Here is a 23630-nt window from a genome sequence, read left to right on the forward strand (position 1 = left end):
AAATATTTTCAGGTTTCCAACAAAGCAGACTTCACAGGAGCAATTAAACCTAAACTTTGCTTTGCAGTTGGTGCGAGTGCTGTTTAAACCTTTTTGTGAGGGGCAGCCAATCATAAGAAAGCGGGCTTGTGATAGCAGCTAAACTGATGGGCTGCACCAACTGAAATAATGATGATTTTTTTGAAACTGGGAATCATGCAAAGTCATTCTAGTAGTCTCCAATCAATAGATAAAAATAAATAAATAAATGGAGCACAATAGATCAGCTTCATGGACAGACAGGAGATTACAGATATACAAGTTGTATTTTTCTTATCAATAGGAAGTCTCACTGTTCAGTTAACTGGCTTTCCACTCCTTTTGTGGTTATAAAAACTTTTGTAGGTTTTGCTAAGCCATCATCTGTGTGGTTCACTCACAGGTCAGCTGCCAGTGCTAGCAGTTTGATTGACAGGTGATCAAACAGGTTAAGTATACACTGTTCAGGTAGTATGCATTTGTTCAATATCTGTGGGTGATGAGCCAGTCTTTTGAACTGAACAAGCATGTAGTGTTGACATAGTTTTGAGCTGAACCCTTATGTGTCACACTGTTCTCTTTGACTGTCTGCCTATTCTGCCCGTCACAGTCAGCTACACAAATCCTCTTCCACCTTCTTCAAAAATAAAACTGCACAATGCATCACTTCCTGTTCAAAGGTTTTTTGTTTTTTGTTTTAAAAACCAAGCCAACATCAGGCACATCGTGTTTAGAACAGCAAGTGAGTAACATATTCATGAACTGGTGGGAAGCTGAATCACAGCTGAAAACACACAGCAGTAAACTTGGTGGTCGGCCTCAAGACACCAAGGCGATTTTTGATTGGTTGGAGAAATTAACCCGTCCTGAATTTAGTCACACGCAAGACGATTGAGATCTGAAGAGTCGGTTGCTGCAATATTAGAGAGCTAGAAAGAATGCCGCCTGCGGATTGCTGGGAGCAACCATTCAAGGAAAAAAATAAATAAAAATACTGTGAAGCCATCACTATCATCAATTTCTCCATGCACATAGTAAAAATGCTAGGTTATGTTTCAGCCAGCTACTTCAAATTGCTCTTTTTAAATCTACTTTATTTATTTTTTTGAAGAAATTAAAACTCAGTTGTGCAATAAAGAGATACAAATACATTCACCATAAAATGAGTAGGTTTATTCGTTGTTCGTCCTTAAATGGATACCAACTTTTATAAAAATGATTTGCTGTTTTGTGGGTGAGTTTAGGTATCAATCAAGCCACTGACAGTGGTGGCTAAACAGTGCAGCATTAAAGAGAGACAAAGCCCCAATCCAGGTCTTATGGTACATCCATTCAGCCTCCACGTACGGTCTATGTTAAAGGGGATCTTTTATGCTTTTATATGTGTGTGTTGCAAATAACGAGGCCATCTGTGCAGGTAATCACTATGAGCCAAAAACGTCAGTGCTCTAAATGTTACAAATGCACAATGCTATTGTACAGGATGTATCAAAAAGAATAATCCCATTTTAAAGTGCTTTCATTCAATGTTCACAGGAAACAATCTAAACATGTACCATTTAAAAAGTGGGCACTCGTGAGTTTCACTTGGTTCCTGGTTGGTAGCATAACAACAACAGTGGCTGCAGAGACTGCAGACATACCCACAAAAGTAGGGCTCAAGTTTGACTTTCTTATGGATATAAAGTGTGTGTCAGGTGTAGGGATGCATTGAGCAGTTGTCAGCATTGTGTGATCAATTTTACATTCAGCCATGCACTTTAAAGATTTAATTTTCTTCATGTCCTTTACTTTTAAAAATATAGCTTTTGGAAATCAGATGACTCTTTTGATACACCCTGTTCTCTTAATTATGTATAATGTCAGAAGTGGATCGCCCTAATATGGTTAGGTCATTTAAACAGGTCTGGCCGACACACTGTTCAAATCTTCCATTTATGAGAGTCAGCCAATCAGAAGATAGTGTGCTTAAAGACAGCGGCCTTAAAGGGAGAGGCAAAAGTAAAAATTTAGAGCATAAAAGGTCCCCTTTAAATTTTGCAAACTACTTCTGTGTAGCCTCTCACTTACTACTTTGGTTTGTACTTTTGATTTTTTTTTTGCCAGAAACATTTAAACATTCTGCCAGAGTCAAGTGTCAAGATTACTTTAAAAATTACAGATTAACTACAGACCAACTGAGTGTGTAATGTACCTGAAGCTCGGGACTTTCTTCCCCCTCCATGATTTTATTTTGTCCCTTTATACTCAGAGTGACAAAGAATGAAGTTTTGTTCTTTTTAAACAGAAAATTACAGTGATGAGTCAAATATGCTATACTCACAACAAAACATAACACTGGGGAAACAAAAGGAAACAATATATTATACCACACTCAAATATTAGGAAGGAAAATTACCAGTGTCTCGTGTACACACTTTGACAGCAGTGCAAGTCAGTGGATCGGGTTCATTTTGGTAAAATCTTCTAAGATCTGAATCGACAAAAATCAACACATTGCAGGTGCACGTAGTAGGCAGATTTAAACTAATTAAAATTGATTAATGTGAAAAGCTATTGTCCCGACTCCAGTTCAACAACATGTGACAGGTTAAGATAAGAAGAAAAAGTAACGAAGAAGAATTAAAAGCCCCTTCCTTAATCAAAGCAGCACTGGATCACCGACGCTAACACCACAGGTTTGATCTTTTTAGTTCAATTTCAAAATATTGCTTTCAATGATTTCTTCTCAAGATATCACTAAAAAGTTAGTTAAACACTCGGAACTGATTTGTCTCCTCCAGTAGGTTTAGGTGAAGGATGCCTCCTGTTATACTCTGTAATGATTTCACTGTGCTTCTGAGCAAATATTCACACGATACTTGAAAAAGCCTGAATGTTGTTACAAAGTTACAGTTTGAGAAGTTTTTTTCTGTATTTGATCAGCATCATGACACAGTTTCATATGAGGACTCTCAATTACAAGAAAGGAGGCTTATGACTTCAGCTGAGGGTCACCGCCATGAGCTCAGCTTTTTGTCAGAGTGCATGCACTGACTTCATATTTGTGCGTGCCTTTTTTTTGTGAGCGCTCATGGCTGACATGCAGTGTTCACCTGTGCTGTCTCATATAGCTTGCCCCACTGATTCACTGAGAGATGGTTTCATTTTTCCTTCAGCAACCTTCCAGTGGAATTCACCTCCCGATCACGCATCAAAGTAAAGAACAGACGGATTTTCTTTTTTCCCTAATTTAAACTGCTTTTGTGCTTCTGTGGATTTTTTCTCTCTACATGTAAAGAGATCCAAGAATAAACCAGCCTTTTCCCCACAGAGGTGCTGAGTGAGGTGTTGGCCTCAGCACTGCACTTGGTCCCCAGGTACTGTTTGACTGTTCGCTGATGCTAAATAGTTAGCATAGGTCAAATGCAAAGAACAAATTAGCCCGCTGGGATTTTAAAAGTACCTAAATGATCCAGAATGACTACTTTACCCACAAACTGTGAAAAATCTACACATTGGTAATTTTTCAATCCAATGTGTAGATTTTCCTGCACAATTACTTCACTCACAAGCACTGAAATGTGTCCAGTTACACCAGTCAGTATACTGGAGGGTCAATCTGCTAATATAATAACATTTCACACCCAGTTGGTTGGTGATAAATTGGTTTGTATACGATCACCTGGGTGCGTTAGATAAAAAGCACTTGTTGTGTAATGTGTAAGACGGTCGTGGATACAACTGATCAGTTACAATTCATTAAATGGTCGTTTAGCAAATGAAGGCACTGAAAAAATGAGTCTGATAAACGTCACCACACTGTTCTGTAGTGCAGAGGTACATACATGTTCCTGCAGCATCACAGTTTCATGACAGTATGAAGAGCATGTAAGGAACGACATTTCCACTTCATGAGGCAAAAAAGCTGGTGAGCCTTGACGTGAGGAGGCGGGCCGCCAATGTCTCCTTTGGTGCTGGACACTATCTGTCTTGGTTGTCTGACCTGAGGCCGCAGTCCGAGGAGTCCTCAGAGGGAGTGTCTAGGACAGGATTGACAAACCCTTCGAATTCTGCAGTGTCCTCTGGGTGGGTGCTCACAAAATCATTCTCCCACTCCAGTGCGGTGGAGTCCTCGGAGGCTGAGGTCGGCCCGCTGTTCATTTGCTTGCCGCCTGGCCTCAGGGCTGCGCGCAAGATGTCCTCCTCTGTTCGAGACCTCTCCCACACTGGAAGCGCGCGATTGATTCCTACAATGCAGAGACATGAGCTTTGATTCTGACAGAAGAGCAGTAACTGATGTCAAACAGCAGAAGGTCCACGGTGGAAGTCACAAACCGCATGTATTACATAAGTGTGCTGCCTTGAAACGTACACAGGAAAAGACTGAAAATAAATGACAGATGTAGCAGCAGAAAAATGAAAACAAAAGAGCAAAATATGTTTTCGAATAAATTAAAATACTCTTGGAATTCTATGAAAAAGAGGGCTCATCACATCATCACTATCCTAATCAAACTTTTCAACTTCAGTCAGAATGTTCTTACCTTCCTCATCCTCCCACTCCAGATCTAGTGAGGTACCGTCATCGTTGGTGGAGCGGGTCTTGGTGGTGAAATCCCAGCTGCACTCTGTGTTTGGAGTCACCACATTTGTGTCAGACGGGAGTCCTGGGAACAAACAGAAAGCATGTAAACCTGACCTCTCATGAATATATACTCGCAATGTACAACAAAACGATTATCTTCTCGATGCCGATACAGCCGGCAGTCGGTTTTTGCAGTTTTCAACAAGTTGCAGAGGTCCTCAGAGCAACCGCAGCCCATTCTTCTTTGGCAAATCTCTCAAGATCCTCCAGATTTGATGGTCTTCTAGCGTGGACCCTGGTGTTCAGTTCACCTGACAGATTTTTAAGGCAATGCTTTTGTGCAGCCCAGTCAGTAACGTTCACTTACTGACTGGCTCACTGGAGGTAGTTCTTCACCAGGAGCGACACACGTTTTGGGTCGTTGTTGTGTTTGAAGATAAAGAGACGACCCAGACCCAGATTTGTTTCTGACTGCTCGAGGTTTTCTTTTAAAATCTTCACGTATCCTCCTTTCTTCATAATCCTCCCACCACTGTGTTCCCCTGTGGGGACGGTGTCCTCTGAGTTGTAGAACTCTCACTTTTTTCTCTAAACATCAGCAAAGTGTCTGCAGCTAAAGAGCTGTAGTTTCATCTCCTCTGACCGAAGGACGCTCTTCTAGTCTGGATTATTTGTCTCCAGGTCGTTCTTAGCACACCTCAGTCTGGCTTGAAGGCGTTTCTTCTGCAGAAGTTTTTCCTGGTCTCTAACCTCGCAGCTCATTCCTGTGCAGGTCTATAGTGATTGTCTCCTTCAGACTACAATTTCAAACTTGACTAAGTCATTCACGGGTGTCTTGGCAGTTGTTCTCTCACCATTTTTCTTTCTAGAGTCTTTTGCTTCCCACTGCTGCCAGGCGTGTTCTGTGTTGTGTGTCTGTCTTTACATTTCTTGATGATACTCCCTACTCCAGTTCTTGACACTTGGAAACACTGTGATAACTTTGTATATCGTTCTTCTGTTTTCTTTCTTTCTTCTTCTGCCAATTCTCTCTAAGCTGATTTGTTTTGTAGGCTTTTTTTTGTATGATGCTTTCTCAAGTAACAGCTTGAACCCTCCATCAGGTTTTCATACTGTGTATAAATCGAAGCTAGCGCTCAGTTTTAACTTAATTTTACAAGCTTTGAGCATTAAAGTCACAATTAAGGCAGAATAACAAGGTCACAACCCCGGTCACTTTTGTTTCTCTGAAATATTTCGTACATTGTGTGCAAACAGAAATAACTAATGCTTTGTTTAGATACGCTATGTTTCTCTGCTCTGTTTAAAAAAAAAAAAAAGCACCTGGGAAGAGGTTGACAAAAGCCTTAAATTTCATATAGATGGTTCACTCACTGTTGCTCCTGAAAGCTTCAGACTGGGCTTTAACATTTTGGAGGTAGGCATCAAAATCTTCCCCAGAGGTTTGTCTGAAACCAAAGAGAATAAGACGTGTTTAGCAGCAGTAAAGCACAGGAATCCCTCCAGTCCAGCGTACTTTCATTATTTCTGCTGCTTTCATGTGCAGTGAAAACAAATGAAGACGGACTGGACAGCTTGGAGCACTAAAATCTGCTCTGCAGTCTACACACTGCCTGGCTGCAGCCGCAAATATAATGTGCACTTCATCACACAGATGTGTGTTTTGAACCTACACAAAAAAACTAAACAGACATGGTATAAGACTTTTCCAGGCAAATTCAGCCATAAATGTTAATGACTAAACAGTCGATTAGCTAGAGGCTGCAAGTTCCGGTTTTCCAGTCTTTCTTCAACAAACACATCGTTACTTAAATCCTCCTGCAGAGTCCCATGACCCGAGTTTGTCCTCAGCTCAACAACTACGCCGTTGTCTAATGAACTTAACTGACTCACTTTCTTTGCTGGGTTTCACCGCCGGAGCCATCTGCTTTCCCCCGTGTCCTCTGGGCAGACAGCTGCTGAGAAAAACACCACAGATCAAGTAAAAAGATAATCTCATTAGAAATTTCACAGGATTGAAATACACACTGGATTCATTTGAAAGCCTTTAACAATTTTGGCATTATCAAGGAAAAATGTGATCAGACATTTTTGAACAGATGAAGAAGAAAAAGAAAAATAAGCAACACCAAAGGAGCAGTGGAATGTGACCACAGACAAATGGCAGTCCTGCTAGTTGTCCTTTTTTTCTTTAGATCATTGGTTCCCAGCCTTTTTTGCACCACGGACCGGTTTATGTCCGGCAATATTTTTATGGACCGGCCTTTAAGGTGTCGCAGATAAATACAACAAAATAAAACCAGTAATGGTACCAAAAAAAAGAAGATTTATTCATACCACACGGGAAAAGACCCCGGGAAACCGAGTTAGCGATAAAAACCATAAATTTCCCACCCGAGCCTCTTAAGGCCCGGTACCAAACAAGTCACGGACCGGTACTGGTCCGTGGCCCGGGGGTTGGGGACCGCTGCTTTAGATCACATGAGCAGAAGAGTACATATGAAACCACCATAGTGATGAAAATTCCTGCTTGATTATTGCTACATGCCAACAGTCTAGTTTGTCTTTGTAAAAACGTGCATGCAGGGACTGTAAATATCAGCCCTTTTATGGACCTTTTTTCTTATTTCCCTGCTTGACCTTAGAAATAAAGCCCATATCCAGATTTATATCCACTGGCACCTTTGCCTTTCTACTGTAATGCAAATAAACTCCTCCTAGTTTGTTTTGCTTGCTTTGCCAACAAGGTTCCTGCACCATTTCAAAACCCAGCCTCAACTAATGACAAATAAGAGCAAACAATGCTGAAAAGATACGCTTTGACTTTGTTATACATGCAATAACTACTAGTTGCCATACTATTCAGCACGTCACTACCTCAAGAATTAAAAGCTTTTCATTGCTGCACATGAAAATAAAATGAACCTTTATTTACAGGTACAAAACACTGAAGTAAAAGTACAGAAGTACATCTGCTTCCAGCAGCCTGAAGTGTGTCAGAGAAAACAACCTGATTCACACATGTACATTTCCTGTACAGGGTTTCTGCCTGACAACAGCTGACAGCAAGCCCCCACGGTCCCACCATTATTAAATGACCCCCACCCACCCAGCAACCAAAGCAAGCTCATTTATTTACTGCAGTTAGTAATTTTAGGTTTAGTCTTCTTGCTGCTACATTATATGTAGTTGAGATCTACTATGCCTCTTTATGTAGTCCTGTGTTGATTGTCTGTTATATGTCATATGTAGCCCCACGGTCTTGGAGTAACGTTGTCTCACTTCACTGTACCACTGCACTTAGTTGACATGACTATAAAGCCACTTGACTTGACACGGAGAAATGGCCACATTATGCTGTGACCTTAGTGCCCCCTAGTGTTTCACGCCCTGTAAATCCACGCAAAAGCAAAAGGATAACAACAAGTGGCAACTAAACTTACAGGCTTTTCTTTTTTTCGTACGAGTCTTGAACAAGCCTTCTCCAAATTTAACAGCCGACCTGCAGCAAAGTTAGGGAAACATAAGACCTAGGTTTCCTTGGTTTTAATGTCAGATTCTTCAAGGACTTCATTGATCCACGGGAAATCAACAATCTCAAGCAAAGACAAACAGTATACTTCCATGAGCAGACAACAGTGATGAAGGCTGAACAGAGAAAGGTGGACTTGTGCAAAAATAATCACTGTGAGCTGAAATTAAGATTGGCTACTTCTTCTTTTCCTCCTGCCTGGCTGCTCCATCTTCAACATCTTTTGTCCAAAACATCCAATGTCCCTCCTCTGCACATTTCCAAACCATCTCAGCCTTGCACCTGCACCTGAGCTGTCCCTCTGATGTACTCATTTCTAATTTTGTCCATCCTGATCCTGGCAGAAACCTCAACACCTCCAGCTCGGCCTCTTGTCACTTTGTCAGCGCCACATTTCCAAACCGTACATCACAGCAGGTCTCACCACCTTGTAAAGATTCCCTTTCACTCTTGCTGCTATACGTCTGTCACAAATCACCTCTGACACTTGTCTCTACCTGCTCCACCCTTCTTCACCTCTCGTGTGCTTTGAATGGTTGACCCCAGGTATTAGAACTCATCCACCTTCACTTCCTCTGCTTCTTGCATCTTCAGCTTTGTATCTGCCTCCCTCTCATTCATAAACATGTATTCTGTCTCGCTTCATACCTCCACCTCTCCAGACTCTCTTCATAGATTACGATGCCATCTGCATTCCTACTGTGGTTATATCAAGGACACAAACCCCACCCACCAGTCCACAATAAGAAGTATTGAATTTAGGGGAAAGAGAGCCAGAAGGGCTTATTTCACTAAGGCCCAGTGAAAGACAAATATTGTGACTTATATAAACTTATTGTATTTCTGGTCAAGAAGAAAAATGGAGCTGGAAATGATTATCACAGTCCCCTTTAAAAATACATTAAAAAAACAAAACAGAAAATTGAAATCCTGGGAGGTCTCTGCACAGAGGGGCCAGCAGCTTAGAGGAGGAGGAGGAGCTTTAGCCGAGCAGTAAGGTAAAGAAGGCAGCGCTCAGTACCGCCTCACCTCCTTCAATTTTCGTTCACGTGCCAGCCTGGCGGCCTCACGCTGGGCGGCATTTCTAGCCTCCTCTTCTAGCCTCAACTTCTCCTCTTGTGCCTCTAACTGAGCAGAAATAATGAAATGAAACAAACAAGGAAAAAATAAATAAATAAAAAAACAGAACAGAAAATTACAAAAACAGAAAAAACAATGCAGCAAATTAAAGGTAAGCCAACATAAGTTAAACACAAAATGAAACAATGAGGGCTGTTTAATCTTGACGTGGACAGGTGGCCTCACCTCGGCTCGCAGCTTTTGGTCTATGACGATCTGTTTGTCTGAGATGGCAGCGTAGCGGTGCTCTTTGAGGTTCTTGATCTCATCATCACTGATGGGCCTGGTGGAAAAACAAGAACACATATTACTCTTTGTTTTCTTTTTTCATGCCAGAGATTATTAGCTTTTTCTTTACATCTGAGCAGGATCTCTCACCTCGGGCAGGGCTGGGGGCTCTCAGCCTGCAATGCAACATACACAACATACTTTTTAGCAAATAGCTCTGAAATCCACTAAGAAATGCATCTACCCTGCTGCACTGACTCAAGAAGTGCTACTCTGGGACTGAGCGGAGAGTAATCGAGTTACTCTCTGGGAGGAAAAATGGATGACTCCCATATCGCAGGGATGGCCACATCACATCGTTTTCTATCCATCATGAGCCGAGCACGGCAATAATGGACGGTCTGATCCAAGGAGCATAATCCAGCTTTTAATCAGAAAACAGCATTTTTTTCACAGACTTATTTAGCTCGTAAAATCTAAACTTACCTCATCACTTTCTACCAGATTCTCAAACTGAAAAAATAAATAAATAAAAAGCACAGTTAGACTCATTGCATTAGCTTAAATAGTCATTCTTAAGAAAGGTTCAAATAAATAAATAATGTACACACCTCGATTGTGTAGTGCTCCCCTGTGGTGCTGCTGCGGAAGTATTTTGACCTGCAGGAAAAATGAAGAGAAAAAAAATTAATTTCAAACAGCAGGGGTACCAAACATAAGGCCTGCGGACCAGAATCGGCCCACTTCCAAGTTCCAGTTTTTTCCCCACTATGTACTTAAAATTTTTATTTCTGACAAACTCAAAAAAAAAAAAAAAAATTTTGTGAATTACTGTGAATTGTTCTGTTTTAGTTGCAATTACTACAATAACTTTATTTTCTTTAATTTTATAGATTTAATCAAAATTAATCATTTCTGTCATTTACTACAGCAGCATTTCGTTATCATGTAGAAAAACAGAGACATGCTAGACGTACTACTAAAACTGCAACTTTCTTCTTATATTAAATGGGATTAATTTAGTAGTTAAACACCTTTACACTGACAGAAGGGCTGTTTCACTGGTTTGGCCCACGATGTAAAATTACTTTGACATCCCTGATCTAGAGTATAATGAATGAGACAAATATAAATTAGCATCAGCACTTTTCACTTTCCTGTCTCTTCTTCATATTGTTAAAAATATACACCAGGTCTATTCCTGATGCTTAATTTTCAAAATACAATTAAAATCTTCAAAATAAAAGGCCCAGTGTAAACTAAATACTCATTTCTTGAAACCTCCTTAGTCTGACACAAAGCCTTGTGAAGGTCTTAAAATAATGCTAGGGACTCATTTGTGTGGTATTAATTTGATGTTTGAATTCACAATGCCAGAGTTATTGCATCATAAACCAGGAGCAGTGGCTTCATAAAGGAAATGAACTAAAAAAAAGAAAGAAGCATGAACCTATAGCCAAATCTCAAAGCTCTACAGGCTGTTCCACCAGTTTCATGAAAGAAGTCTCAGCTGTATGTAGGTAAACAGATATTAGCATAAGCAAACTCTATGAACTTTGTATTGTGAAATTTCCCACATAATTATTGATGCGTCACTGTCAGGCCTGTGAAATAGGAAACAGGTTGTTGAGTGTTGGCTGTACAGTTTGTGTTCAAATGTAGTCTGAATCCATTATTTTGTGTGACTTTTGGGTGCTGCTGAGTCACCACAGCAAGCAGCTCCACGTGTTTGATTTGGCAGAGCTGGATGGCCTTCCTGACCCAACCCACATAAGGACTTGAGGCTAGTTGAATGCTTTATGTGGAACAAACTGTACATGAGAAAGCTATATTACACAGATGTAACTTCCACTAAAGCAGCGTGCTAAATGACATCTGTACCAGGAGCCCTGACAGCCTCACCTGCCCTGCATCAAATACTGCCAATTAACATTATTGATTTGAGCTGTGACCTTTAGGATCTACAACAGTCAAACCTAAGAGAGAGAAAAAGCTGTTTTTTTCCCTTCATTTTAATGACTGTCAGTGAGAGTGTGACTAAAAACTTAAAACCAGGGGCAGATCTACAGGGGGGCAAGCGGAAGGGGGGCAACTGCCCCCCTGCTGTAGAGCCTCGCCCCAACTTCCTAAAATATTTTTCGCCTTTGCAGGATTGCTATCGTTTGTCCAGTGAGCACTGCAGAGTGTGAGCAAAGTTTTTCTACTTCAAAAATCACCACGCTCAACCATTTTAGTTTATACCTAAAAATTATCTTAGAACAGATAATGATACAATAAATATTTTGTTGACTGCATTTACATATTGGGGGATTTTCAGATACCTCACTGAAGAGGACACCTTTGTTGTAATGCCACTTTGGGCTAAGTTACAACTACTACTGTGGTACGAAGTGTTAGCTACTGTCAGCTCCATTATATAAATCTATGGATGAAAGTGTGAAAAGGCTTGTTGCTGGTAGAGTGAAAGCCTTCTCTCACCTTAACAAAGCACAAGGTAAAGTCAGACTAAAAAGCATCAATTATTTACATTCAACTGGGTGACACAACAGCCTGAAGCTAAGGCAAAAAACAGGCAATTAATCCCAGCAGCTAGCCAAGCAGCCAAACTGTCCATATATTAGTTTACATGATTGTGTGTGAGCTCTCCAGAAGCTCTGTCAGCTGTGCTGTCATTATCAGACCTTAGCTAAACTACAAGTCTACAGCTAAACTACAGGCTCCTGACACTAGGGGTGGGGTCTGGATTCCCACTGGCACTGGCTGACTGCAGGTACCGTACAGCTAGAGGCTAAACTAGCTGGCCCGTATCTCTGATTTACAACATCACCGTCTGTAATAACAGCATCCCTACACAGCTGCCCAAGTGCTCACAGGCAGACTGCCGTGTCAAACTACCGGCCAACCTTATCAGCAAGCAGATAACGCCACTTCGGGTGATGCTTGCATGCTAGCTAGCTCAGGCAGCTAAAGCTCACAGTTGACTCACCCCCCTCCTCGCTGGATCCTGTTGGTTTCTCTCCTGAAGAGCCCCACACAGTATGCCCAGCAGTTACCCATCGCATTGTCAAATGTTCCTATGATCCGGCTGCCTATCGCCTGACAGCTGCTGGAGCATTAGCGTTGGCAGCTACATCTCCAAACGTACTCCTCTCGCTCCAGCCACTTCCTCATCCTCCTTTCTTCCTCTCCGGCTGGTGACAGAGCTCAGATGAAAGTGAAACATCACCACCTGCTGTCCTCTACGTGAAGTTTTGTGAAGGGCCAAAATAAAATCCAAATAAAAAAATAAAGAAATGACTCAGTGAGAAAATAAATGTGCTAGAAAATAATGCAAATAATATCTTACTATAATGATCATAGGGTATGTATTTTATGTTCTCCCACTCCTCCAAGATGCATCAATCAGTCTGAATCAAACCTACTTTATATAGACTGCTGAGGGTACCAGTATCATCAACATAAATATAGCTTTTGGGAATATTTTTGATTCATTCATGATTCATTAATTTGTTTGCTATGCGTGAACAGACATTTTTTTTCATCTGAAAATATACAGTGGTGTAATGGAGATGAAAAATAACATGAGAAATTTACACATGTGTTTTCATACATGAGCGAAGCAATTAAATGTCACACACCTGAGAAAACCTACCAGTGTGGTAGGGGTATTCACTTGACAAATTGTTTTTTTTTGAAGGTTAACTTTGTGTTTATTGGCTAGAGTGAATAACTACTATTTTCTCCCATATTTTTAATAGCATTTACTGTATGCAGTTCTGCTTTTTCCCCCTTCCAGCAATATGGGAGGCCCTTGCTGGAGGTCTCATCCTGTTAAAAGGGAGCTCTTCCTTCCCACCACTGAAGTGCTGCTCATATGGGATTGTCCATGTGACATTAGCTTCAAACTCTAATATCACATGGTCTTCACATAAAGCACCTTTAAACAATTGTATAAAGAAACTAGAAAAAGCTTAAAAAATGCTTAAACATGTTTGAAATATTCAAAGCTCAGCTTTCTAAATGATCTTAATTGCATAAGATTAGCAAAATATCAGCCAGTTTAAGAATAAAAGGCAACAAAACCAAAACGTTTACCACAGTTAGATGGCTTTATTCTGCACTCCAACGCTAAATTTGTAGTATCTCAGCTCATATTGACTTACTGACATGTCATGATTGTGGCATCTGTGTGATAATACATGATCACTCATCAGCCTGTGCGTCTGAGGCATGATAGCACTTTCAGTTATTTTCTTTGTATTTTTTTTTATCAGTCCGTGTTCTCAGGGCCAAAGAGGTGTTCGTGAATCTCATCTTGAGCTGGGATGCTGTCCATGTTGCTGACTTTGACTCTCTGGGTAACAGGCATATATCTGGGCATGAGCTTTTTCCCACTCTGAAAGAAAATCCCGAAAGTGTGCAACTGAATCAGTTTCCTTAAAAGTTGTAAGTCAGAAAAACTAAACTGGAGAATAGTGTTAATGAAAAAAGACCCACGATTTTCTTGGAGTCAGCCAGCGATCTCTCCGAGTACCTCCTCATCCTTTCTTTCTGTTTTTCTCTCTGCTCTCTCAGCTTGTCTTCTCGCTCCCTGCAACATGTTGTAGAGAGAGTGGGAGGGTGTTTATATAACACTGCACTGTAATTTCTGCTAAGACTGGAAATAATACATTCAAGAAGAAAAAAAAACAAAAGCTAGTTTCTAATCAAGGAATTCTGTTTTTACCATAAAGCCTCACAGTTCTGCAGCTGTTACTGAAAATATTTCAAGTTTTTTTTTTACAGGTGAAAAATTCAATAGCCAAGTGGGCTGAGGGTGGAACATTGAGCCACTGAGGCACACAGTACCTGGTCCTCCTCTCGCTGTCCTTGATCTTCTTCATTAACTCCAGTTTTTCTTCAGGGATGCTCTCAAGGCTCTGCAGTAGTAAAGACAGCCGCTTCTCAATGTTGGTCAGCTTCTCCAAAGTGTTTAGTTTGGTCATCCTGTCATCCATGCAGCTGCGGTGCACCTCTGCCACCTTCTCGCTCAGAGCATCCAGTAACACATCCTGTGGGTAAGCGAAGTGATTACGAGGCCTGTAAAAGTCACCAAGTGCAGCTTGGTGACTTCTGTGTATTCTGTGTATTCTGTGTATTCTGTGTATTCTGTGTATTCTGTGTATTCTGTGTATTCTGTGTTACCTGGTCCTGTGTATTCAGGGACACGTGGAGAAGGACCTTCCGCTCAAGCCTGGCTCCTCTCGCCTTCTCCTTCTCGATTCTCTCCTTCATTTCATTTATCTGCATTGTAATTTGTTTTTCATCCTTTTCACTTGACAGAAAGAAAGCAGCAATGAGAAAAGAGGGCAGCTGGAATAACCAGAAAACAGTAAAACCCTGAGTGTTATAAGAGCTCTGAAGCTGCAAGCAAAAAGAGATTTAGCCACTGCGTAATGTAACAGAGCCATGTGACATGCTTACTGATTCTTCTTGGTTGTTTTCAAGGACTGTTGGAGCTGCTCCAGAGTCTCCTCCACCCTCGTAGAGTTCTGAATCAGGGACAGGTTCTGCTCCGTCAGCTCTGTCATCAGATCCAGCAGCTGCTGGGGATCAGTGAAATACAGCTCTGGCTCATCCTACAGAGAGGTGGGTAAGACATACCACTGTCAGTACTGGGAAGAAATATTCAAGCTGCTCCTTTAGTTAACGTAAGATAGGATCGGGAAAAACTGACCTCATAATCTGAGCTGTCACTGTCCAATTTAGGATCTGTGACTCTGCAATGTAAGAGTTTTACACCTGTGAGAGAAGTTACAGCAACACTGGAGAGGATTTTAAATGTGATCTTCTAGTTTTTCTTTATTTTGCGGTTGTTGTTTGAAATACAAAACCTCTTTCTGGCAGAATTGTTGCGACTGTGCTCATGTAGCTCATATATTGTTGCCAGTCACTGCTGGTCTTTCATTTTCACGTTTTTCCTGTACAGGTTGTGAAGGCTTACAACGAGGGTGGCTTGTTTCAGACAGAGGGTGAATTGAGGGTGCTCCTAAGTGCTTAACTACCACATTCAGCACTACATCAAAACTATGACACAAACAGTGGATGTGCAGAAATATTAAACAAAGCCATGAGTGAAACGAGAGTGCTGGTGCTCCCTTACAGACTGTCACTGTGGGCTGGGGACAGCCTGGTCTCTTGGATGGATGTCAGCTGTCTGCCTGGAGTCTCCAAACCTGCGTGCATGTTAATAAATGAAAGAATCATTTAAGTCAATTGCAGGACATTAAGCAGAGTACCGCCATGCTGGTCTCTGTTGCCTATTTTATGGTGATTTACTGGGCATTACTTGCCATTCCTAAAAGCAGTGTCTTTAAGCTCCCTGTTCTGGTCCTCCTTGGTGCCTTTACAAGACATAACCTTTGACCTCTGGGCCTCCTGCCACTCTGGAGGAGACAGCTTGAATAGAAGGTCCTTATAACTCTTGTAGTCTACCAGGATTTCTTCAAAGCTGGCAAGTTCACTGTGCAGAAGAAAGACTACATTAAAATCTACACAACATAAAAACTGTATCTTCGAGGGAAACCACCTTTAGCACCTCTGTGTTCACCTTCTGGATAAACATGCTGACGGACTGAGACAGGGGTGATGCCCACACACATTAGATTTTTTTCAAGATGATCTGAATGCTACCTTTTTATGGTGAGTATTTCAGCAGTTAGCCTCCTGATTTCATTGTTCTTCTCCTGTGTTGACCTGGCCTCCTGTTCATACCTGGCAGCAGAGACAAACACAACTATTTGCAAAGGAACCTTTTAATCATCAGTACAGGTACGGCAGAAATAAGCGTGTTCAGGATTTTTTGCATATTTTTTTTGCATACTCTTGCACATTGTTCTTTATTCTCCTTTTATGAGCTGAGAAACAACAACCAAACATTCTTATTATAAAAAAAATACTTATTTTAAAATCTATGAGCACTGCTGGTATAAACATCGACATCAGTCAGCATGATTTATGTACATCACAGTGGTGCATCCCTAAAACACTATTTTATGAAAATGTGATTTTAAATTGAACAGAGACGCTAACAGGATAGCCACTGTTTAATCCTTACAGTGTTCTGGCCTCCACAGACTTCTTCTCATTCTCCCTGAGAAACTCTTCAAATCTGACATTGTCTCTCTCAATGCTCCGCTCCAGGTGTTTCAGCAACTTCTCTTCCTTTGCTATGGCCTCGTCCATCCTCAAAATCTCAGACCTCTTTGCCATCACGGATAACTGAGGAAAGGAGGACGAGAAGAAGATGAAGCCAGACTTCTATAATCTTACATGATGCATATTATTGTAATAGTAATTAATAATAATTTCCCTATCTGTCTGTCTATCTGAGATGACTTTAGTAAGAGAACAGAAGTGGATCATTCATTCAAGCAGTCATCTGCTTGATCTAACTCATGGGGAACATTCAAAAGCACATACACAGAAGAAGATACACATGTGTGTTCAATTCTATTGTCATAATTTTCACAACTCATGTTGAAAACATTAAAAGCTGGTGGAGCTGAGTTTAAATGACGTGAACATTCACCAGGTGAGGTTAGAACAGTAGGCCTGACCCAAAATGAAGACCTAAAGAGGATTTATTAACCTTTTCTGCATTAACTTGACTTTGTCTCATTCGGCTGGATCTATAAGGCTACATCAGAGGAAAAGTTTTTATTTAACTAGAACAACCTGTTTTAGTTCAGTAGCTGAGTTTGGATGATAGTTATCCTCCATTAATACTAGACAGAGCGCTGATGCAAAAAACATGACAGCATATTAGCAACTGTTGAAATCATTTACCTCCAACACAGCTTTCTGTCGTTCCAGGGAGATTAAGGCATGCTTGTTGTCTTTTGTTACTTTTTCTGGGGACAGAGGACAAACGACATGTTAAATTGATCATATTTGTTCACATATATTTTGAATTTTCTACTCCTCTTCCACTTACCTTGTTTCATTCGTCCACCAGATGTTTGCTTAGGGGGAACTGTCCTACTCTTGATTGGTTTTAGATTCGTCATCTTCTCATTTCCCCCCTTCTTCTCCTCCTCCGCCTCGTCCTCCACTTCTCCCACCAGCTCATTCTTCAGCTTGGCCGTCACTCTTGCAGCGTGGGTTGTCTTCTCATCAATTGGCAGAGCGAGGAATTTACGCATCTCCTGAGCACAAAGGGCGAACAGCAGCATGACTTTAACACAACAAAGATCCATTTTTCACTTTTAGAAAATGCTGCCATGCCAGTATAATGCGTGGAGAGAAAATCTGTCATTTGGACATACATAAATGTGCAAAAGCACGCTCACAAACCTCTTTACGGTCCTCTCTTTCGTTTACACGCAGCAGAAAAATGCTGTTGCCGTCTGGCACTTTGAACGGGCTCAGCTGAGTCCCTCTCTTCCTCCTTGTCCCTACACACGTTGGGAATAAAAGATAAAAACAACAAAAGTTGCAACACTTTCTGTTATTTCTTTTTATTCTACAACTCAGTTTTATTTTACAAATCTCTCTTCTCTCTGATGAAAACATATTTGAAATGCAGCACAAACCAATCATGATGCGCTGACAGTACACACACTGTAATGTGTAAAACATGACTTTATAAAAGAAGCTTACTAAGCTGCGGCGATGACATATCTGAGGTGCTTCTGACATCAGGGGTTGAACTAGCTTAGCATTTAATGTGGCTGCAGGCTGGGAAAAGAAAAAGTTATTCTTGGCAGAACAGGAAGTTACATTTCTGAACGTTTCACACCGTAAAAGCCAGACGGATGTCCTCTGGTGAAGGCGTCCTGGCAATTTCCACCTACAAGATTCCTTAATCTTATTTATTTGTTTTACATTCTTTCCTAAATCTTAAAACGCCTCTTATAACCGACAGTTTTATTTTCAAAATACATTTACTATCATTAAAGGCATTGTGTGTGTTTTCATACTAATTGGATCTATTTTGGTTGGAAACGTGGCGTGATCTCTATAATGTCATCAGGCTCTGTGTAATGATACAAATATAAAGGTCAGGGGAAGAGGCCCAATCAAACATCTGTGTGTGGGTGAGGGGCTTAGATGATTAGATGATTACTTAAAGGATGTTATTCTTGTTTTCTCTATATTTTTTATATGTTAAATAAGTATTCTTAAACATGTATTCTGTATATATGTTTAAGTGACGTTGAAGGTGTCAGTTGGTATGTGTTAGTGCCAAATGGGCTGATGTGCTTTTCTTCTCACAGCAGGTTCTGGGCAAAAAAGTGTCTTGTTGACGCCAGAGATTAGAGAAGTAATTATAGTATTATAGTACTTGGCACACTAATAATGTTTTGCTATAAAACATTTCTGTTTCTGACCTTTTTTTTTTTTAGGAGTTTCTGGTAATGTGTTAAAGACGCTTTTCAAAAGTAAAGTATGTTCAATGTGTCATAAAGACAGTGAGTAAGTGAGTCAAATCCGACAGAAACAGTGTAAATAATTAATAAATTAATTTAAAAAATACACTTTTAAAAAAAATAACCTTACCCCTAAGTAAGGGCTCGTCTTTGCTGTTGAAATGTGACCGTCCTCCTGTGATTACACCAGCAGCAAGCAAACGCAAGCAAACCCTGCCAAACTACAGATAAATAAACGAAGTTAGTGATAAATAAAAAAGGTCAAGCTGCTGCAAAAGACAGATTTAAGGACATATTTTTATTGGTATTCATAATAAAGCTAACTCACCGTCTTATAATGCTGTAGGTAAACAGTATAGATCGCAGCTAGCCGCCCCGAGGGCTCTGTATACCGTTGTCATGGTGAATGTTGCCTTCAAGGCCTCCTTGTTATTTCTCCCTTATTATTTAGTCTTTTGTATAAATAAATAGGGAGGATGTCTATATTTGTATTGCTAGTTTAGTAAATGTGATGAAAAACAAACTAATTTAAGAGAACAGTTACTTGTTATTCTGAAACACTATAAGCATATTACAGGAAATGGTTTTCAAGCTGGCTCTTCAGTTCTGTGGACCATGTTTGTTCTCCACTAGATGGCATGAACATATCACAAAATCCATCTCAGGCCTCTCTGCACTGGATTGCCTTCTTATGAGGGACCCAGGTTCCAAGATTAAAGAAAAGAAATAAATGTTTGTAGCTAGAACCTGTTTCGTCCTTATTTAACTCCCCACCACTTTATCTTTCACTTCATCATGTGTATCAGTGAATATACTTAGAATCAGATACTGTATATTTTCTTCCCACGCATCCACACATGACCCTGCACATCTCCGCTCAACAAAGCAGCCCACACACTATGCTTGCTTGTAGGAAATCCCAGTGTCAGATTGTCAGGTTAAAGTAATGCAAACACATGGGGGAGTGTTGGCTCACACAACAGAAGGGGGCATGTTGTGTAAGAAAACAGAAATGGCGTCTTATTCACATTTGAAGGAATGGCTTCAAGAGCAGGGATAGATTGGAAATCAGAAAGAAGCAGAGGCTCAAGGCTTTTCTCCAAATTCCCAATGTTTCCCTTCCAGAATTCCTCAACTCTCCAGTAGAGAGGGGGAAAAAACTTTCTGAAGTGTACAGCTGCACAGAAACATGATTTGTACTGTACATACGACTACCATATAATGCTACAAGTGCATTAGAGTATCTTATGGAACAGTACAGATTACTTCTAACTCCCCCGCTTATGCAGCCCAAAGACAGTGGACATTTGCTATTATATAAGAGGTGAACATTCAGCCTTCTGTGCAAGGCAAGACCAACAGCTTTCCTTCAATCGGAGTCCATGCAGCCACCTTCAATTAACCCAAACTATCTAACCTGAGAAATGATTACACACAGAACATATAATGATTTGAATACTGTAAGAACTGAGTCCCACCCCCATCTCTTACAGTTTAACTGAGTTGGTTGAGTAAAAAACAAAACAAAAAACTGGACTCCTGTCATGAAGCAAACGTTACAGCAGAGTTGGAGCTGCCACACTGTCGAGCAGCTGTTCAGAGATGCAGACTGTGCTTATGTCCATACGACTGAACAGCGGGGTTTCAAACGCAGCCAACATTTTATAGTGTGTGGCTGGTTTGTAAGCGTGCCTAAGCATTATAATATATTATAAATCCACTTCTGATCAAATTATTCACACATATATAAATGCTTTCCTATAGCATTTCATCATCATTCATATTAACAGTTAAATGGTTTAGTGATATCTGTGCATACTGCTGTAAGTATCAGTAAGGAGGTCTGCTAATGACCCGTGAAAGTGACATATTTTCATACAGATGTACAGCACAGTACAAATCTTGAGCGTCATTCCATTTCTTTATATTTTGCTTCCAAAGAGCTCGACTTTCCTGTATTTGATTAGTGTTTCTCCAGGACATCTGAAGGAGCATAAAAGAAGAGGCAGACCTTAAAAACGATCTACGGCAGATGAAGAGTGTCTGATAGTCACATTCTTAACGAAGAACCAAAAGCCCAACAAAGACCTGACACAGGAGCTGACAGTCAATCTGACCGTTAAGCTGATCCATCTACTGTTCCCCGAGGCCTCATCAGAAATGTTCTCAGTGGTGGCTGTCAAGAAACCGTTCTTAAGGAAGGGAAACAAGGAGCGAACCTTTGGTTCACGTTATCATCATTAATGGAGGAGTTCAGGAGAGAGGGGAGTGGGTGCAGACAATCAAGGGCTGCTTTTCAGACAGTGTTGTTGGCAGTCTTGCCAAAATTGCACTTATTGCAGTCATTCATATCCAGTTATTTACAAATCAATACATATTATCCTAATGTTGGTGTAGTCAAAATAGACATCTCCCATGCTACCCTCATCTAATTTTTTACTGCACTACAAACTTCTTAAAGTCCATTTAAAAAGAGCAAACAAAACAAAACAAATCTATAAAAAATACAACACTATTCCCTTCAAAGTAAATACTCCAGAGAGCTGCCTTGATGGGAGGTTTGTGCTTTGACAGTGCTTCTTGTTTTTTAATGCATTCTTGATAGCAGTAATTGTGGTTTAAAGAAAACACATGAAAAAGTGTTCTAGGGTACAAAAGCCTCTCCTTGTCTTCTTTGTGGATTTCGATGCTTAAAAAAAAATCAAATTAACATTAATGTTCATTTGCATGATTTTGGATTAGACAAGTGTCAGAGCTTTCAGTCATAACCTTAAAACACTAAATGCACTGTTACCAAGATATCACCCTTTGCTTCAAAATCATTTTCTGCATGCATTTGTCTGCAGTGTGTGTAGTGTGTTGTGTTGTGTCATTGGGAAAAAGCTGTAGGACTATAAAGTCCAATGAGAAGTCTCACTTTTTCACTCTTACACACTGTAGAAGCATTTCAAATAATACTCATGTCATTTAAATATTAAATAAATCAAGGCTGAGATTGGCAGAGCCTCAAATGAAAATGCTCAATTGATTATATTTGGCATTGATTGTCTGTATCTAAAAACAATCTGGTTAATTGAATTAATTATTGCTGTGTGAACTGGGAATTCAGAAAGGCACTTTCTAAATATAGGACACTCCAAAGCATGTCTAATGCTAGTTTACACAGAGTAATAATTAAGTGGGAAATGAGCAAAGCTTCAACTTGACATAAAGCACAGAAAGAAATTGAGACATTATTCAAATTCTCCGTATGTCTATCACCAGACCTCGCTGTGTTTATACACTTGTCTTTCATGCAAAGATGGTAACAGCATTAACATTTTAATTTTCCTCTATTTGTGAAAAAAAAAAGATCAATGAATGCTCCAAGACAGTAAGGACAGTAACTGACTGGACTAAATTAAATAATACAATATATTACATAGTTATAAATATAAGACATAGCTCAAATATATATAAATAACTCAATTATAAAAATCCAGAATATTACTGAGATTAAATATATATGATTTACTCTAATCTGTAAAACTTGGTTATTTGTTATTTTCACTGCAGAGGATATGCAAAGGGTTTAACTATTGCACTGTGTATTGTGCATTTTGCATTAGAGGAGTTGTACAGGCAGGAATGATTTCCTGTGTCGTTCAGTGGTGCATTTGTGTAATCTCAGCCTCTCACTGAAAGTGCTCCTGTTACTGGCCAGCACATCATGGAGTGGGTGGGAGGTGTTGTCCAGCATTGACCGTATCTTGGACAACATCTGCCTCTCTGACACCACCTTAAGGGAATCCAGCTCCATCCCCACAACATTATTGGCCTTGTGGATCAGTTTATTAAGTTTGTTGGCATCTGCGATCCTCAACCTGATGCCCCAGCATGCAACAGCATAGAGGCTGGGACTGGCCACAACAGACTTGTCAGCTCTCTCTTCATCACGACAGCATCCGCATCACTGCAGCTGCAGCACCAATCCGTCTGTCGATCTGCCGCTCCCTTCTCCCGTCACTCATGAACAAGACCCCCAGATACATAAATTCCTCCCCTTGAGGCAGGAACTCGTCCCTGAACCAGAGAGGACACTCCACCCTTTTCCGGCTGAGGACCATGGCCTCAGATTTGGAGGTGCTGATTCTTGTTCCCACCAGAACCGGTGACAAAGGGCAGCACTGGGTGAGCCCATCACCCACCGGAAATGATTCAGATTTATTGCCGGCTATGCGGACCAAACTCTTGCAACGGTTGTATAAGGATGGCCCATATGCCCATAGCAATGGGCCAGACACCCTATACTCCCACAGGACACCTCGAGGGACACGGTCAAATGCCTTCTCCAAGTCTACAAAACACATGTAGACTGGTTGGGCAAACTCCCATGCACCCTCAAGTATCCTCAAGAGGGTAAGCAGTTGTCCTCCAAGACCCACCACCTGTAAGTAGAAGGACAGTAATCACTCCGACCTCAGCAACCCAACTCTGTCTTTAGTCAGGGGGATATAGTAGGCCGTGGCCTGCACAGAGAGACAAAATATAACAGCATCATCATTATACAATTCACAGAGCAGTAAACTATCCATCATCATGCAGACTCAGGCTTTTGGAAAAAAAGAGTTCAGAAGTTTATTTACAAAATCCACAGTGCAATATATATACAAGGTGTGGGGCAGAGGGTCAAGGGCTTCAGGGACAGGAAGGGTATCTACACACTTGACACACTCCTCTTCTTGCTTGCACACTCGCAAGTACCGGTCCGTGGCCC

The 23630-nt window shown here is 40.7% G+C and overlaps 2 protein-coding genes across 4 annotated transcripts; both read right to left on the reverse strand.

The window, feature by feature from the left end:
* Positions 1-1169: 1169 nt before the first annotated feature.
* Positions 1170-12666, reverse strand: ap1ar (adaptor related protein complex 1 associated regulatory protein). Of its 2 annotated transcripts, XM_005719450.1 has the most exons (10): positions 12451-12666; positions 10076-10124; positions 9951-9977; positions 9615-9640; positions 9423-9519; positions 9147-9245; positions 6479-6540; positions 5960-6033; positions 4545-4667; positions 1170-4247 (listed from the first exon to the last, which is right to left on the reverse strand). In XM_005719450.1, the coding sequence occupies exons 1-10, from the start codon at positions 12519-12521 to the stop codon at positions 3982-3984; spliced, it is 894 nt and encodes a 297-aa protein (XP_005719507.1). In that variant the 5' UTR covers positions 12522-12666; the 3' UTR covers positions 1170-3981. The 2 variants fall into 2 exon arrangements, with proteins under 2 accessions (XP_005719507.1, XP_005719508.1); XM_005719451.1 differs by lacking the exon at positions 9147-9245.
* Positions 12667-13564: 898 nt separating this feature from the next.
* Positions 13565-19267, reverse strand: cfap100 (cilia and flagella associated protein 100). Of its 2 annotated transcripts, XM_013915062.1 has the most exons (17): positions 19203-19267; positions 19005-19095; positions 18244-18294; positions 18105-18182; positions 17799-17899; positions 17440-17650; positions 17292-17356; positions 16561-16724; positions 16137-16217; positions 15797-15966; positions 15607-15679; positions 15181-15223; positions 14928-15082; positions 14649-14778; positions 14313-14515; positions 13962-14055; positions 13565-13860 (listed from the first exon to the last, which is right to left on the reverse strand). In XM_013915062.1, the coding sequence occupies exons 4-17, from the start codon at positions 18121-18123 to the stop codon at positions 13735-13737; spliced, it is 1635 nt and encodes a 544-aa protein (XP_013770516.1). In that variant the 5' UTR covers positions 18124-18182; positions 18244-18294; positions 19005-19095; positions 19203-19267; the 3' UTR covers positions 13565-13734. The 2 variants fall into 2 exon arrangements, with proteins under 2 accessions (XP_013770516.1, XP_005719509.1); XM_005719452.1 differs by lacking the exon at positions 18244-18294.
* Positions 19268-23630: the final 4363 nt, after the last annotated feature.

The sequence above is a fragment of the Pundamilia nyererei genome, unplaced genomic scaffold (assembly GCF_000239375.1).
Source record: "Pundamilia nyererei isolate P.nyererei 1_Seehausen unplaced genomic scaffold, PunNye1.0 scaffold00001, whole genome shotgun sequence".
NCBI lineage: Eukaryota > Metazoa > Chordata > Actinopteri > Cichliformes > Cichlidae > Pundamilia > Pundamilia nyererei.